Below are 19270 nucleotides of genomic sequence, written 5' to 3'. Positions count from 1 at the left end.
TGATAAACACCCAAATATTTTATTTAAAAATGTTGGTCTCAAGCTACTTCTGCTTTATATACTGCCTTGTCTGCTAAAAAGTTTAACTGAATCAGAGAAAATTACTCAGAGACACCATTACGGAGTCAGAGAAACCCCTGACTGTCCAGAGAGCAGAGCAAAAAATCCCAGCACTTAGAAACGTTACCACGACAGCACAGAAAATGAGCTACCATATGCAAACAGAACTTTCAATAAGCATTCCTACTATACAGATGCCATCTTAACACAGTTCTATGTAGAAATGATACGCTCAGAAATCACAGCATTAATAGAATTTAAAGCTAAAAGACCTTATAAAAGCTCTAGTCTAGTAATACCATTGTATCCATAAGGAAACCGAGGCCCAGAGACATTAAGTAATCTGAAGATAAATGTACCTTATCTTTATATAGGAAATGCCATTTAATTTTAATGAGCAAGGACTCTGGAACAAGACTGCCTGCAATCAAATCTCAGTTCTAGCACCTCTTGAACTGACGAGACACCCGGGAAAGCTAGTGAAAATTTCTGAGCCCCATTTGAAGAACAGGAATGATAATGGAGTATCCATAACATAAAGTTATATAAGGAGTAAGTGACTTAATATGAGGGTAACTATATATTCATCATCTAAACTGGGGACTCTTTTGAGAGAGAAAGTCAGTGCTCTTAATAATTATGTTGGCAAAATGTGTAAATGAGGACCCTTCCAGGCAAACCACAAGATACGGTCACCCTTGTTAATGTATGAAAAGTGCTTACGACACTGCCTGGCATAAATTAAGAGCTGCAGAAGTGTTTGTTTTTATTATGTGTACAACATGGGATAATTGGCCAATTCTGCATTTTATAATGGAACTCAGCAGGAAAAGTAGATTCACTTCACAGAAATTTGAAATCTGTCTTAGAATCAACTTTCCCAGAAGGCATCTATTCCATAAAGGAAGAAATGTCTATTGCGAGTACTTGCTACAGTATTAAAATATAATTACTTATTTCTCTGGAGAAAATAATATTGCCTTCTATAGGGAAGCCAAAAAATTATGAAAATGTCTTAAGTGTCCTGGTAGAGGAAGACAATATATGTATACATGTTCATCACAGAGCTTAGAATGGGCACATTCAGCAAATACTGATGACAAGCCAAGCAACAAACAATTGCGCAAGAGTTGTAACACTGTTGGCAAAATCAAATCGCAGAGGGCAAACCACAGAGAGGCGTATTGCCTTCCACATCATCATCAGAACGGAACTGACATGGAATCCTACCTCGGAGAAGCCCACTTTCTTCATTCGGCTCTGCTGAGCCATTCAATTGATTGGATGCCGCCACCTTGGAAGTATTAATGGATTCTAACAGGGAGACAAATTCCAGGAAGTTGGACTCATTTGGTATTTGTCCTTCCTTAGCCTCTAGGTCAGATTTGGAAGTTGGCATTGTTTTCTCTTTATCATTAATAATTTCTGCAGAACTTTTACTCAAGAAGACATCTGTCCCACTGTCCACACTGAGCACCCGGGCATGTCTCTTTTCATTGCTGGACTTACAAGATGATGGGTCAAGTATAATCTGGCCTTCTTTCCCCACCTTAGACTCGGAAGCTATATCAGGTGTAAGCCGGGATGCTGATTCCCAGGGTTCCCGTGAGGAAGAACTGTGATCCTTGGTGGCACTTTCCCCCTCCCCAGATCCGTAGCCAGAACACTGATTGGTGGATACCTTTGCCTTCAGTCTCTCTGGAGTCCTTTTGCTACCCTGGCCTTCGGGACAGGGAATACCGCCTCCCCCGTCCTCAGGCAGGTCCAGGGTGATCACGGGAATTGAGATCTGCTCCGCATTTGGAGAACTGGCTACCCTTTGGTTAGTTGGCTCAGCACCAGACTTTAAGCAGGTCTTCTCTGTGCCAACCACCTTCAGGTGGAGGGGGCTTTCCAAATCTGTCATGGAGTTTGGAGTACTGCTCATCGTGATAACAATTTTAATGGGTTCATGTAGACTCAGTGGGTCGCCGGGTTGAGAAGTATCGATGAGAGTAACAGCTACTTCACCATCTGAGGAGTCTAATTCCTGGTTCAAGGGCAAATCCACCTGGCAGGAAGTGTCTGCCTGGCAGGAAGTATCTGCCTGGCAAGAGGTATCCACCTGGCAGGAGGTATCCACCTGGCAGGATGTGTCCACTGGCTCCTCCACAGGCTTGGCCACGACGGTGTCACACTGAGGGCAGCTGCTGCTCAGGCTATCCTGAGGTGAAGTGCTTTGCACCTGTTCCCTTATGGAGCCCTGGGGACGACTGACAGGTTCCAGAATCAGGACTGAATTCTCACTCCCCCATGGCTGAAAAGAAACATCTGTTTCTAGTAAGTCATACTGAGACAAAGACAGGTGGGGCAACTTCTTCAAGGGACCCTTATCCACTAAGCCACCCTCAGATCTGTGGCGCAAAGGAGGCTGCCCCTTGCTTCCTCTTTCCTTTCTTTTAACACTAATGAAAGTTTCTGTGGCAACTGGTTTTACGGGTATTGCTGACTTGGGCGAGGTTTCCAGCATGTGTGCTTGAGAAGCAGGTAAGCTTTTCATTTTGATACCAGGTGAGGTAGATGACACTGGTGCTATGGGATGGTCTTCTGATAGAATGACACCTGAAATAAATGACACACAGCAACTTTATCAGCATCAGAAATGAATGAGTAATGCCCAAGAGCAAGACCTAATGAACAATAACAAAACTAAAACAGCACCAGCAACTAAAGGAATTGGATGCTTCTTTTTTTTTTTTTTTACTTTAAGTTTTGGGATGCACGTGCTGAACATGCAGGTTTGTTACATAGGTATACATGTGCCATGGTGGTTCACTGCATCTATCAACTTGTCATCTAGGTTTTAAGCCCCGCACAAGTTCGGTGTTTGTCGGAATGCTCTCTCTCCCCTTCCTCCCCTCCCACAGGCCCCAGTGTGTGATGTTCCCCTCCCTGGGGCCATGTGTTCTCATTATTCAACACCCACTTATGAGTGAGAACATGCGGTGTTTGGTTTTCTGTTCCTGTGTTAGTTTGCTGAGGATGATGGTTTCCAGCTTGATCCATGTCCCTGCAAAGGATGTGAATTCATTCTTTTTTATGGCTGCATGAATAGTTATTTTTTTTAAATAACACTTCCAGTGTTAGTGTTATTTTTACTGTTGTGTCCTTGAAACACAATAATAAAAATAAAACAAATGAAAAGCAATACAGCATTATAACTAGGTATACACCATTTACATCATTGTATTAGGTATGTTAACGAATTTAGAGATGATTGAAAGTAGACAGGAGGATGTGTGTAGGTTACATGCAAATACTATGCTATTTTATGTAAGAGATGTGAGCATCATCCACAGATTTTGGTATCCACGGGGATCCTGGAACCAAATCCCCTAAAATACTATAGAACACCACCAAGTAGGATGGTGTCGTTTATAAGATTTGACTAAGGAAAAAACAAAATTCCTTGCTTTACTGCAGTGATGCTAAGAAGCACTGGACTTAGCAGCTGAATATGGGTTTAAGTGCTATCTGTATATTTTATATACTATGACTCAGAATGAAATAATATATGTAAAACTTCTACGGCAATTCCTAGCACAAGTCAAAAATAGGAAATTATTGTTTTTATTGGGATGGCAAAATTAAAAGGCCAGACTAGATATTCAAAGTATATAAGATTATGAGCTATAGCACACCTAATCTGGAAGAATATGTTTAATGTGATGAAAAAGGTATGTGCTTGTATCTACGTGCATAAAACAGACATAAAGTAACATTGTTATTAAGTTGTATGTGCAACTAAAATATTAGAAATCTAACTAACGTGAATTTAGTTCAGCAGTAATAATATGGAAAAAACTCTGGATAATCCTGTACTAATTGTTATAATGGGATACAGCTGAATGATGAAAAAAGCAACTTCATTTTAGGGGTTCAGGCCTATGGTGCTAATCTCAGCTGTTTTCCACAACAAATTAAATTTTACACTATTTGCAAAATTGAAATAGTGTATAAAATTTGTTTTATAGTAGTGGAAAAGCAGATAGAATTGCAGAGAAAAAAGGAATCAATTCAGTCTTCCAAAAGACCTTTTCTAAGCCTTCTGCAGGTAGTCAAAAGACAAAAATAATCTCAGTAAAAACATAAAACAAAAATTGTTTAGGTTAAAAGAATGTTCCCCCAAAACAAAATGTAGCTTGAAATAAAGGTAGATATGCAGAATGCTATACAATTTCTCCTGTCAGTTTTTTATGTATATACTATAATAAAATTTTATATAGATGACAATTGATAAATTATCATCAATAAAAAACTTACATGTCTGCTCTTTATAAGCCATATGAAATGAGGCACAGACTGGAGAAATGACAATGAATTATGATCAACAAAATATCACAATTTGAATTAAGACTTGATATACAAATACTGGTGAGAAAAAAATAAAATTAAGAGTTAAAGAAACAAAGTCAAGATACAACTATGCAGTCTTAGGTGTAGTTCTTATTTTCAATTAATCAACTGGCATTCTGTTTTATAAAAATATTTTTCACTTCACTGAGGATAAGACTGTGATAAAACATAGACAACATTTTACCTTTGAGATCTTCTACGGTTTCCTGTGCTGACAACTCCTAAACAAAGGAAAGAAACAAAAATCAAGAGATGACTCAGCTGATCGTCCATTTCCAGGCAGTCAGCAGTAACTGATCAGTCGTTACTGGCAATAATTGATCAGTAGTCACTGGTTTTCCAAATGGCATGTAGGGAAGAGAAAATACAATGTCCACTCTCCTTAAGCTTCTATAAAATGGGAACCAGAATGGATACAAACATACATAAGCATGGACATTCAACCAAGACAACTGTACTGTGACAAAGGGAGAATTGCCACTAAGAAAGTAAAAAGAGAAGGAATAAACCATGACTTACACTATGGTGAACAGAGTTCAATAAAGTTCATCTAGAAAAAGGTAATTTATTAACTTTTCAAAAAGACAAGTGTGATTTGAAATGGAGAGCAGAGGTGATATCCATTTCAGGTGGAAGGCACTGCAGATGTGATGACTTCAATGAATGACAGCAGAATGGAGAAGAAAGCAAAGGTCTGCACATTGGTTCTCTGACCAGTGTGGCTGACCCAGCAGGGAGGGTGGATGGCAGAGGAGGCCAGTGAGTGTGCTTTGAACACATGACTGGGCATTTATTTTATGGTCCCAAGGCACTCTTCAGGCCATTTCTGTACCCTGGGATGAGATATTCCACTGTACAAGAACCAGTGATTACAGCATGCAAGCTACAATCACTGCTGCTGAACACTCCCGTTTTAGGTGAGATCAATGGCGAAACAACACAAAAAGGGTGAAACAGGAAAAAAGACCACTAACCAATGGCCCAGAAGAGCGATGAGAGGTTATGCTTTGCCCTCTGGAGCTGCAGCGGAGGGGAGGCGTGGAGAGGTTTCGATTGGCCTCTTCCTTTTTGCCATTGTGAATCTGCCTATTATTGCTAACCCAACATGAGAAACACAAGAACAGTGAATGACATTATCAAACAGAAGCATGACTCTTTTAGTACTAGTCCAAAAACATTTTTTTCCTAGCGTCCATTCTGTCATATTCCTTACATATAAATCTTTTGTTGTTGTTGTTAAGAGACAGGGTTTCACTCTGTCCGGGTAGGCTGGAACGCAGTGGCACGATCATGGCTCACTTCAGACTCAAGTGATCCTCCCACCCCAGCCTCCCAAAATGTAAAATTTATGAGCCACCACGTGCAGCAGATAAATCTTATAATAAACATTATTCTTAAATTAGAGGACATGCTATCTTAAGGAGCAATAAGGAATAATACAGAGAATCATGAAAAGAATGCTAACTCTCAATACTCTCAATATTTCAGTTCTATGTAATGTATCGCTTTTGTATCAACAAACACACATGCTATTTTTAAAATACTTTGGCATGCTCTAAGCATTTAAATAACAACATAAACACAGTGAAGTGAAATTTTTTGTAGTGCTAAGCCTAAGGCAAATGAATTCTAGATCATACGAGAGGGTCATATTGATAGCCAGTTAAACCATCTTGATTATGAATGTCAATTTTATACTTTAAATATATGAAAAATGCACATATTTCTGTCTGCCTGTACTAGTGATTTCATAAACAACTGATAACAAACACTTATTTTAACCAAGATAAAAACGTTTAAATTTTGAACTGTCACGTTAATTGGAACTATTACCTTGGATTTTTGTGACTTGTTGTGTGTTCACCTTTGGCCTCCTTGTCTCTACTTGGCTTTTCTTCCTTTCTGGAGGGCTTTTGCTGAATTACTTCTCCTTTATCAAACATGAGGTGTAGGCGGTAACTGACCAATTTGATGATTGTGAAGAAAATAGTCACTGAACTGCAGTAGAAAAATACAAGGATCGCATTTGGAGGAAAAGCCTGAAGAAGGAAAAGAAAGAGAAAAATCATCTGCTTAAAATGTTCTTTCTGCTTAAAGCTGGAAGTATGTTTGGACTATGTATTAAACATAAATTAGGCAAGATTTCAAATTTGACTAATTTTGTAAGTTTTACTGGTTCAAATACCTGAGGAAAAAGAGCTGCTATCTTTTTATATTTTTAAGTCTTTTTTGTTTCTCAGGTTCTGTAGTCATTGGACTGATAACCAACATGATTTGTGAGCAGGAACCCCACAGAACAAAAGATATATTTGAGGAAACCTCTCCAATTTTTTTTGTATTATTTTTTAAGATGGAGTTCGCTTTATCACCCAGGCTTAAATGCAGTAGTGAGATCTTGGCTTACTGCAACCTCCGCCTCCTGGGCTCAGATGATTCTCCTGCCTCAGCCTCCCGAGTAGCTGGGATAACAGGTATGCACCACCACTTCTGGCTAATTTTTGTGTTTTTAGTAGAGACAGGGTTTCATCATGTTGGCCAGGTTGGTCTCGAACTCCTGACCTCAGATGATCTGCCCACCTTGGCCAAAGTGCTGGGATTACAGGTGTGAGCCAACCACATGTGGCCTCCACGTTTGATGAGCTCTTATCATGGCCTAATCCAATGCATCTTCCTATGCATCTGGTCTTAAAGGCCAGGAATGTATTTGTTTTCATCAACAAAACACAAAAAGCCTTGTGAAGAACAGAAGGAAAAACAAGAGAGAAAGGTTAGAGTAATCACTCCTCCATTCCCCTCCCTGACCTCCCATTGGGGTAACACCTGCAGGCCATGGATTTCCCTAGGATTGTAACACACACAGGCGACCACAAAAAGGTATTACTTCCAAAAGGAAGAGGGATATTTCCAGCAGATAAAAATGATCTGCTGGGCGCGGTGGCTCAAGCCTGTAATCCCAGCACTTTGGGAGGCTGAGGCGGGTGGATCACGAGGTCAACAGATCGAGACCATCCTGGTCAACATGGTGAAACCCCGTCTCTACTAAAAATACAAAAAATTAGCTGGGCATGGTGGTGCGTGCCTGTAATCCCAGCTACTCAGGAGGCTGAGGCAGGAGAATTGCCTGAACCCAGGAGGCAGAGATTGCGGTGAGCAGAGATCACGCCATTGCACTCCAGCCCGGGTAACAAGAGCGAAACTTCATCTCAAAAAAAAAGAAAAAATTGATCTGAGCATGGTGACTATAGTAAGGTTCAGCTCAATTCTATGAAATCCCCTAAAGAAACAAAAAGAATCACTGGGACTGGTGGAGTTGTCCCACTCTGTAGCATCTCCCATGTACCTTCCTAATTCTCTCCAGGACCATGGACTATCACAGGTCCTCTGGTCCTTCCTAAACTACATTCCTATTCTTTGGGGTAGAAAGAGATCCCCGAGTTTCCCAAGGTGATCTCCAGGACAGCCTCAATGATCCAAGTGATGCTTATATCAATGGTCTGCCCTAAAGAATATTGGAAATCCAGTAATCAGTGTAGTCTTTGCCATAACCTAAACATAGCTAGGCTTGCAGACAGTGGAGCTCAGTCCATATCCGTGCCTAAGCAGCCCCTGTATAGCTTGCCATGGTCCCATGCAAGAGCCTATCTTCTAGGTGAGCCTGTCCCTAAAGCAGAATAGCCAAACAAACAGCACAAAAAAGAGGAAGATGATCTACAAGTGAAAGATAAAGTAAGAGATTTCCACCAACACTTACTGGTTCTTATTATGTCATGGGGGGAAAAGTGCACAAATAAATATAAAGCAACAAGTAAGTGAAGGAATAACTGTATAATATAAGATACATAATAAAACCAGGTCCACTATCTGGCAGCAGATAAGGTTTATATTTACAAAAGATGCATTGGTAAATATGAACCTTACATTTACATACTAAATACTACTAGTAAGTTAAAACACTCCTCATTTAAATCCTTCTAAATTAAATATTACTAATACTAATAATTTAAATACTTCTAAATTAAATATTACTAATACTACTTGCTAATTTAAATACTTCTAAATTAAATATAACTAATACTACTAACAGTATTTAGTATTCTTATTTATATTTACATACTAAATAATACTAATTGCACACTAAATACTAATAGCCCCTATTACTTTTTCTTATTTTGGGTTTTAAAAATTTAAGCAGATCACCTGAGGTCAGGAGTTTGAGACCAGCCTGGCCAATGTGGTGAAACCCAGTCTACTAAAAACACAAAAATTAGCCAGGTATGGTGGCACATGCTTGCAATCCCAGCTACTCAGGAGGCTGAGGCAGGAGAATCACTTAAACACAGGAGGCAGAGGTTGCAGTAAGCTGAGATCGCACCATTGCACTCCAGCCTGGGTGACAAGAGTGAAACTCCGTCTCAAAAAAAAAAAATCAACTTTCGTTTTATTGTGGTAAAATATACACAACATAAGATTTACCATCGCCACCATTTCAAAATGCAGAACTCAGTAGTGATAATTACACTTACCTGTGTGTTATTGCCACCACCATCCATCTCTAGAATTTTCATCTTTTCAAACTGAAACTGTACTCATTAAACACTAACTACCCACTTTCCCCACACCCCATCCCCTGGCCACCACCACTAAACATTTTGTCTCTATGATTAGATGATGACTTTAGATACATCATATAATCAGAATTATATAGTACATGATCTTTTGTGACTGGCCTACTTCACATAGCATAATGTGTTCAAGGCTTATCCATGTTGTAGCCTGTGTCAGAATTTCCTTCTTTCTGAGGGCTGAATAATATCCCATTGTGTAGCTAGACCACATTTTGTTTATTAATTCATCCATCAATGAACATTTGGGTTGCATCTACCTTTTAGCTATGTGAATGACGCTGCTCTGAACATAGGTGTTCACGTATCTGAGGCCCTGCTTTCAGTTCTTTTGAGTATATACCCAAAAGAGGAATATCTGGATCACATGGTAATTCTATTTTTTTTTTTTTTCAAGACAGTCTCACTCTGTCACCCAGTCTGGAGTGCAGTAGCACAATCTTAGCTCGCTGCAACCTTCACGTCCTGGGTTGAAGCAATTCTCCTGCCTCAGCCTCCTGAGTAGCTGGGACTATAGGCACGGACCACCACACCCAGCTAATTTTTGTATTTTTAGTAGAGGCGGGGTATTACCATGTTGGCCAGGCTGGTCACAAACTCCTGGCCTCAGGTGATCCACTCACCTCAGCCTTCTGAAGTGCTGGGATTATAGGCTTTACTGTGCCTGGCCTATGTTTAAATTTTTTGAGGAACTGCCTCACCATTTTCCATAGCAGCTGCGCCATTTTATATCACTCTGGTTTTTAACTACAGCCCAATGGGTTATTGCTTCCCATCTCTTGAATGGCCTGGACAGATAAAAAATCTGGCAGAGTAAGGATTAGGTATAAGCAATGCCCATGCCCAGTGAGAATCAACCACTGCTGAGGATTTCTGTGTGCATACATAAAGAAGGACATTCTTGGGGGCTCAACCTTCAATGATATATACCTCATAAGGGTACATCATCAATTGGCTTTTGCAAGCTGATTTTGAAGAAGTCTTCTGGAAATGAATAGACTCATTCCGCACATGAAGAAGCTGGGTGTAAAGTGGGTAATGCTGCAGCATTGATGAGCCCACAGAACTCCTCCTCTCTGTAAGTTAGGTACCTAGCAACTTCAATGACCTGACAGAGAGCCAGAGACTCAGGAGAAATTAATAAAAATGTGGCCTTTCTGGGCAGTCAGAACACACCACTGTGAGAGGGAGACAATTCCTCCCGACTCTTTGGTTTCCAAAGAGGGGATTATTTCCTCTACACAGCTGGCCTCTCTGCCCCTGACTCACTCCACCCTCAGTGACTTCTGATGAGTGATTTGGGGAACAGGAATGGGGCATGTCTTTCTCATGCCCTCCCCTTCTTCCCTCTCAGGAGCTGGTTGGGCCAAGAAGGTGTGTCTGGGTGGCTCCTCTACTGCAAGGTCTCCAGTGTCAGGCCCCAAGGAAAGAGGGCCAAGGTGCCTCTTACCCATGGTGCCTCTGACCATATGGGTAAGTCTCTATGACTCTGGGGTCCACAGTGAGGAAGTCCACTTGCCTATAGATGTTAGTATCAATCACATTCCCAAATATCAGTTCATTCACACTAAAGGTGATCTTCTGAACTCTCTCTGTTTGACTCTTTTGTCTCTTTTAAGTGCCTCAGAAAGGGAGATGACATCTATTAGGTCACCAAGTCTAACAGTGAGGTTCTTGCATGTGACTGGAAAGGGAGCCACTCGACATTTCATTGAATGTTTTGTTCTCTTGGTCTAGGCATAATTCATTTACATGGCACAAATAACCCTAATAAACTCAGTTTCCCCGCTCACAGAAGACACTACAAGGGAAAATGAGGAACGAACAGAAATAGGTGCAATAATATAACAAGACCTGATAAATGACGGCTGAAGTCATGGGAAAAGTAAAACCAGAAAAAGGAAAACGTACCCATAAAGAGGCAAAGCCACGTCTACGAGTATTTTCCGAGACACAAGGAAACCTCAGTTATGTCTGAGGTTATCACTACAATAGCATCATATGATACCTGGAATTGCAAGAAAATGGTCTATGATATTCAATATGCTGTTAGAGAAGGCAGGGACATTTAAAACTTTCCCATCAATGTGGCTAAAATAAGTTGAGTTTTCCTGCTTAAAGGTTAAGTTTCAAGTAATTTGGAAAATGTTTTTACTCAGAGTATGTGGCCTAATAAATGAGGCATTAACCTACTAAACATGACAGTCACACTCAAGGTTGACATTTATATGCCCATCCGAGAGTGCTGGGATGGTTCCGCTGTATGCCAGAGCATTTCCTCTGGCTCTGGGGAACTGCTTAGTCTGGTTATTTATGCCATTTGTGGGCTTTGTAACATCCTACTCAAGCTCTTGGAAGCCTTACAAGTTCTACGACTATTTGAAAACTATAGGTTCATCCAAAAAGATAGAATTCAGACTGAGGAATGTGAGTGGTCTTATCTGCTTCAGAGATAACAGAGATTCTTTTTTGTTAATCCATTTTGTCAAATTAAGAGAGAGCACCTTTGTCCATCTGGTCATCCATCTCCCTTCCATTCATTCATTCCTTTCACAGGTAGATGCTAGTATCTTGCCTGTGCCATTCAAGTATGACTCTTGGGTCCTATTTCAGTAAGTTATAATTCTTTGAGGGATTGAGAACAGGTGTGTATACCAAAAAAAGCACATGACAGAGAAGTACTACCATTTCTCTGCATTTATATATATGAAGGGATTTACAAGTTTTCAGATTCAAAATATTTCTTACATAGTTCATGCATTTCCTTTATGAAAAAAATAACTAAACAAACTTAGTATTTTATCAGAAAATCTGGAGCTTGTGATTATATGTTGAAAATCAGAATAAGCCCAGCAGAAGTTCAGATCCCAGAAATATAGGCCAAGAACCCCTCAACATAGATGCATACAGAATGCATCCTGACATATAGGAACCTGCCTCCAAAGGTTATGGACGGGGCCTTCCATGCAGTTCCCCTTAGAAATAGGCCCCCCTTGCAAATACCTGTTCAAAAATGATGAGGTAGACAGAATCAAGACATTTGACAGTTTCTCAAAATTTACGTGAATTTCTGTCCTACAAAGTAAGATGAACAAAAAAGTAGAAAAGAACTTTCTTTCAGGTCTGCTATTTGACTTTTGTTGGGTCTGCTGTCTGTTTCTTATGAAATCTGCTCTAATTTTGTTGGCTTCCTGGACCTCTTTCTTAGTGTGCAGCTTTGATGAGAGAAATTCTAGATAAAGAGGTGGCAGGTGAGTGTCTAGATCGTTAAGATGGTGGTGCAGGGAATGGTAAGATGAAAAAACAGCCAAAGGTTAGGAAGTTAGATTTGGCCATATCAGCAGAGTCATTAAAATGAGAATTTTTATAGGCTTCCTCACTTTGAAAATTATTTAAAAAGCTGGCACCTATAATTTTCCAATCCTTTCTCTTTTCTCTTCTGATAAAGAATACTGAATGGATAACTTAGTAAATGAATGTTTAGTATAGTCAAGGAATTTGAACTTATGTTGGCTTTTTCATTTTAAATGACCATGGTAAGAGTTAACATTATATTTATATTTTTAATGTACACTGAGATAAGTGGAATGGATCAATAAGTTTATTCAAGACAAACTTATGTCAACTTAATAGTATCCGTGGTTTCTACATACTAAATGCCAGTAGCAATCCCTCCAGTTGTGACAACCAAAAATATCTCCAGATGGTCCAGAGGGGGTGCAAAATCAACCCTCCCCCAGTTGAAAATTAGTGCTTAACTCGAGAATGGATAAAAGTCTACCAAGTACAGAGACAAAAGAAACATAGTCCCTATACATATCAAGTTCAAAGTCAAGCACAAGAGTAGATGTGTAGAGTAGAATTCCAAAGTAGAGCAGCAAGTGCTGTCATTCAGGTAAATCATGGTGTACACAACTCAGATTGAGGGATGGGGTTGGCAGACCAAGAAAACTATTTCAGAGAAGTCACATCTGAAAACTATAAAGCATGCTGAGAGAAGCCAGGCAGAGGAAACAGCATGATAAAAGCAAAGGACCTTCCAGGAAGAGCAAATGGTTGGGAATCACAGCCATGGGGCATTTGAAGTTGGAGCCAAGTGGTAAGAAATGAAAGATCTTGGCATTACGCTTAGGACTTTGTTCTTCATGATGAAGAGCACAGAAGGCTAGTGAAGCATTGAAGCAAAAAGTTGGTATCTACATTTTACATACATTTTACAAACTCATCCACGTAGAAAGACAAATGGAGACAGAAGTAGGACCAACAACAAGGAGGTGAGGAAGAGGCAATCTGCTTCATGGAATTGTTGCAGCATTGGATGAAATTACATTTCTGAATACACACTGAAACACGAACTGATTCTTCTATAAGGTCACTTCAAAAACAGTAAAGCATGACAAACGCAGTCAGAAACTATTGTCACTGTTCTCCTATGCTAGTGTTAGAATTCTGAAAACATTTCTAAAAGAACGTCTGAGACCACTAGGATTAATGGCAGGATTGTTGAGATAAATGAATACTCTCTCTTTGATGGAGTCTTACTCTGTCACCCAGGCTGGAGTGCAGCGGCGAGATCTCAGCTCACTGCAATCTCCACCTCCTGTGTTCAACCATTCTCCTGCCTCAGCCTCCTAAGTAGCTGGGATTACAGGTGCACACCACTATGCCCAGCTAATTTTTGTACTTTTAGTAGAGATGGGGTTTCACCATGTTGGCCAGGCTGGTCTCGAACTCCTGACCTCAAGTGATCTGCCCACCTTGGCCTCCCAAAGTACTGGGATTACAGGCTTGAGCCATGGCACCCAGATGGAATAAATGAGTACTCTTATAAGGTGATATTGAAAGGAGGTAACACATGTTAAGTTGCTATATTTTTATTTACACAAAACAGTGTGGAAGTTCTTCAAAAAAATTAATAGAATTAACATAGGATCTGGCAATTCCACTTTTGGGTATACATGCAAAAGAAATGAAAGCCAGATCTCAAAGAGATATTTGTACCCCCATGTACACAGCAGCATTATTTATAATAGACAAAAGGTGGAAACAACTCTAATGTCCTTCAACAAATAAATGAATAAACAAAATGTGGTTTATACATACTATGGCATGTTATTCAGCCTTAAAAAGGAGGGAAATTCTGACACATGCTACAACATGAATGAACCTTGAGGATGTTATATTAAGTGAAACAAAGCAATCGCAAATGAGCAAATACTACACGATTCCACTTAGATGAGGTACCTAGAGTATTCAAACTCATAGACAAAAAGTAGAATGGTGGTTACTAGGGACATGGGGGAGAAGGGAATGGGAGTTATTGCCTAATGGGAATGGAATTTCAGTTTGGGAAGATAAAAATATTCTGGAGATGGGCCAGGCATAGTGGCTCACACCTGTAATCCCAGCACTTTGGGAGGCCAAGGCAGGCAGATCACCTGAGGTCAGGAGTTCAAGACCAGCCTGACCAATATGGAGAAACCCCATCTCTATACAGGGACTCAACACCTAAATGGGGAGATCAGATTAAGATGGATAAACTAATATTTAAACACTACCGAAGGGCACACAACTGAAGGCTCACACAGGCAAGCTGTCCTATCTTTGCATCAAGGCAGTCCAATTGGAGCAGGTGGAGAAAGCAGAGAACAGGGCTGTTGTTGAAGGCTAGAGAGGTCCATGGCTTCAACTGTGATGCAGAAATTAGATAAGACATGGAGGGGAGTGTGGAGGAGGGCACCTATCATTAGCACAGATGCAACAGGTGAAGCCAATACAGTGCCCCGACTCTCCACGGGAGAAAGGAGATCATGAAATACAAAAACAGACTTGGAGAGAAGACCAAATCTAGGGGAAAAAGGGAAATGGAACCAAGAAAAGACCACCGAGAAGCAATGAATCACAAGTGAAAGGCGAGGAAAGCATAGATACAAACTTATTTTCAACATCACAGTATATGTTTATTATTCTTTATTGATTAATTAGTAAAGTGTTCAGTGTAACTATGTGTTAAACATTCTGATGTCCAAATCAATGATTATCTGCACGACTCACAGACAGTTACCACATTTTTATGGATTCTATTTCAAGTAATTATAAACTCCCTGAGTGCATGGGCTGAGTCTACTCTTTGTGCACACACAGTGCCTGACACGCAGTCAGCATTGGAGTCTTTCTTGTCTGCAGCGAGCATGTTGAGCCCTGACTTCCCACACACTCGTTTTCAAGGTCCACTAACAGTGGCAAAGGCAAACTGTGCCCCTCAGGAGCCAACAGAGCCAAGAGGAAGGCAAGTCTGCAGAGAAGCCGGTGACTCACGGCAAGGCATCAGGGCCCCTCCTAAATGCATATCACTGTATGAAGATCTCACTGGGGCGCAAATTGAACATACTTGGCCTGCATCTACAAGGTTACTCTCATATCTTTTTCACATGACCCTAGTACTCTTCAATAATTCTTCTTTACTTATGGACTCCTCTTGTTCATTGTCTGGTGCAGACCTAGAATAAACCATTTCGTCCAAAGAGCTCTAGTTTCTTTTAAAAGAAAATGGAATTCATAGACTAAAACCTGAGTTCTACATCTGTCCATTCTCATTGAGTTATCACTGATTCTAGGTTTTTCAGCAGTGCTCAAAAATATATATTTTTTAAAAAGTCATAATTTCAGAATGGCATTTCTATTTTTGAGACAAGGTCTCACTTTGTTGCCCAGGCTGGAGTGCAGTGGCATGATCATGGATCACTGCAGCCTCGACATCCCAGGTTCAAATGATCCACCTCAGCCTCCCAAGTAGCTGGGACTACAGGCATGTGCCACCATACCAAGCTAATTTGTGTGTGTGTGTGTGTGCATATATATATATAATTGTAGAGGTAGAGTTTCACCATGTCGTTCAGGCTGGATTTGAACTCCTGGGCTCAAGCAATCTGCCTGCCTCAGCCTCCCAAAGTGCTATGATTACAAATGTGTGCCACCACTCCAAGCTAATATTTCTAACTTTAAAAATTACAAGGTTCTATGTAAGCCCTTGATTTTTACATTTATCTGTTTTCTTTTATTGCTGAAATCCTTACGCCTAAATATTATAACATGATTTCTTATTTTCTTTATCCTTTACTACATATATAATAATGTCAAAATATATATAAAATCATATTAATAGGTTTACTGAATGCAATTTAAGATGTCTCTGTGGTTCTTTTGCCTTTATGTTGTATCAGGAGGCCTAGAAATTCATTAAAAATGTCATTTCAAAGATTTTGTTTGGTTATGCCATCAATCTATCAAGATTCATTCCTCATTTATAGCCCTACTGCCTTCACCTGCTCTTTCTCTCCTTCTATAGGTAACTATGTTCTTATTAATGTTTTATCTTTTCAACGTGTCTTTTTGAAATATAAGTACTTGCAGGTATGCTTCATCTTTCCCTCCCCCTTTTTAGTCCATATGTATCTTCTGCTTATTTCTCTTAACAATGTTACCTGGGGATCCCCCTACAGCAGTCTATTTTCTCATTTCTTTTTTGTAGCTGTGTAGTACTCCACTGTAAGATGAACCATAATTCATTAAGCCAATTCCCTCTCAATAGATACCTATTTCTAGTCATCTGCTAGGATAAATAGTGCTTCAGTGACTCACCTTGACCATACATTCCTTTGAATTCTTGAGAATGGTAACTTATTTAAGCCACATTCTGTATTACCTTTTTTTCCCTTTTTTTTTCCAGGTGAAGTCTCACTCTGTTGCCCAGGCTGGAGTGCAGTGGTGTCACCTCAGCTCACTGCAAACTCTGCCTCCCAGGTTCAAATGATTCTTGTGCCTCAGCCTCCCGAGTAGCTGGAATTACAGGTGCTCACCACCAGGCCTGGCTAATTTTTTTTTGTATTTTTAGTAGGGATGGTGTTTCACCATGCTGGCCAGGCAGGTCTCAAACTCCTGACCTCAAGTGATCCACCCGCCTTAGCCTCCCAAAGTGCTGGGATTACCGGAATGAGCCACCGCACCCGGCCCTCTCCTACTGATTCTTATTTATTCCTAGAGCCATGTAAAAATGGTAAGTCTTATGAGGGTGGAGCCAGGTCTGTCTTATTCTCCATTATACCCTCAGCACCCAGCTTGGTATCCAGCAAATAGCTGGTCAAAAATATTGGTCAATAAATAAATATTTATGATAGTAATTTTATAGTATATACTTTTTTCTCAATTTAGTGAATTGTACAACCTTTGGAAGTTATCTAGCCTTTGCAAAGCTCTGTCTTCTTCTGTGAAATGGGAAAAATAATTCTGAATAAAACTTTTATAAAGATTAAGCATAAGAAATATAAAATAATACACTGGCACATGATAAGCACTTAAATGTTCCTGTCTCTCATGATCATTACCATCATAATAATCATTATTATCTCTTCATCATTCATCAATACCTTGGGATAATAAATTCAGATACGCTGTTTTAAGAAGGAGCAAAGTGCAACAGAGCAACACGGCAAGTGTTTTATTGCCTGTATTCACAGCCAGAGGGGTTGATACACAATAAGAAAAAAATATTTCTGAAATAAGCCAGACAACTGTTTTCTTTGTAAAATATTTGTGTGAGGGATTGCTCAGAGATACTTCTTATATTCAAGAATTTTTCTTCTTCCCTGATTATTAAGTATCTAGTTGTAGTCTTGAAAGCAGAAATAAGTTAACAAAAGACAAGGCTGGTCTAGAAACAGGTGTCTATTGATAGGGAACCATATCCTAATGGGCTATGAGTATTAGTTATCTGGCATTTCGTTTGAGATAGTAAAGATTTGGGGGAAAGAAGTGAAACACACAATAAATCCAATCTAAATGTTTATATCAGAGAATAAGAGATAAGAATAAGAAATGCTTAAGGTCCTTCATGGTTCAAAGCTTCTATATTTCCCTTCTATATTTAATATCAGTCAGTAACAAGAAATGAGATAATATTTATTTTTGCCTGATTCAATGGTCAATAATTTTTTTAAAGTACAAGTTTCCCACGATAGGAAAAAAAATGTAAATTATGACATAAGTACCACAAGGAAATACATAATTGCTGCATAAATAATAAATGTTATCTTGGAAACAAAGGCAAATTGAACTTTAAGGCAAGCCAATTCTAGGAGTAATGTCACTGTTTTTAAGCTCCATGTTTAAAGATCTGGATTCTGGCCACAACACTGTGGTGAGTCTACAGAAATGGGTCTGACCACGGTCTGTAATGTGCACTACCAAAACTGCGCCTTCTCTATGGAGTTAGATTCCAATAATGCAGAAGGATGAGATTCTCTGCTGTGTATGAAGCATCACTCGAAGGACCAACAGGGATTCAAATCAAAGCCCTACCCTCAAGGACCTTCTGATCTTGAGAGAGGAATAAACCCCCTTGACTCAAAACCTCTCTCCAGATATCGTGCCCTTTTTCTGCTCCCCGCTTGAAAGAACGGTCTTCACCTCCCATTGCCTCTTAAGCCCACAGCAATCTGGCTTCTACTCCCCAATACACCACGGAAAGTGTTCTTGTCAATGTCCCGAAAAACAAAAAATAACCACAATTTCCCCTGTTCACAGCAGTAAGCAACATGGTTGCTCGCAGTGGAAATGCTCTCCTGGCTCTTCCCTTGTCTCCCCACACCTCCTCTTTGCCCTGCCTCTGAGTGTAAGGCTCCTGGGGCTTCACTGTTAGCACTGTTTTCCTTCTCTACACATTCTGTTAAGGAAGTTTTACCCAGTTCCTTGGCAGAAAATAATATCCTATACTGATGATTTTCAAATTTGTATCCCTAGCTTAGATTGCTCCTTTAAACTCCCACACCTATATCCAACTATCTACTCAGCGTCTCTACTTTGATATATAAAAGGAAACTCCAAACTATTATGTGTAAAATTAGGTGTTTGGTTTCCCTACCAACTGACCTCTTTCATCCTTCATCTCAGTCAACGGTACCCCATACACCTCTGGCTCAAACCAGATAATCAGGCACCTCTCCTCCATCCTGACTCTTCTACCCTAAAAATGAACTTATCATTGAATCCTAGCAAAACCTATCCACAATTCTCCATCTTTACTGCCACCACCATCTCTTGACTGGATGACTGAAATAGACACTGAACCTCTCATTTCTATTTTTATCCTTTCTTTGATCTATTTTCCATCTAGCAGTCAGAGAAATCTTTTGATA

General features: G+C 39.9%; 1 protein-coding gene across 8 annotated transcripts in view; it reads right to left on the bottom strand.

Annotated features, from left to right (window-relative positions):
- PCNX2 (pecanex 2) overlaps positions 1 to 19270 on the bottom strand; it is a 309710-nt gene that overhangs the window by 277271 nt on the left and 13169 nt on the right. For all 8 annotated transcript variants that reach the window (XM_035280793.3, XM_035280794.3, XM_035280799.3 and 5 more), the window contains exons 2-5: positions 6289 to 6494; positions 5430 to 5550; positions 4640 to 4676; positions 1291 to 2661 (exon numbers count right to left, since the gene is read on the bottom strand). In XM_035280793.3, the coding sequence (XP_035136684.3) occupies positions 1291 to 2661; positions 4640 to 4676; positions 5430 to 5550; positions 6289 to 6494 (1735 nt within the window). The remainder of the gene's footprint in view (positions 1 to 1290; positions 2662 to 4639; positions 4677 to 5429; positions 5551 to 6288; positions 6495 to 19270) is intronic.

This window comes from Callithrix jacchus, chromosome 19, assembly GCF_049354715.1.
Source record: "Callithrix jacchus isolate 240 chromosome 19, calJac240_pri, whole genome shotgun sequence".
NCBI lineage: Eukaryota > Metazoa > Chordata > Mammalia > Primates > Cebidae > Callithrix > Callithrix jacchus.
Note: the sequence above shows the minus strand (reverse complement) of the source record. Positions and strands in the feature narration are given on the sequence as shown.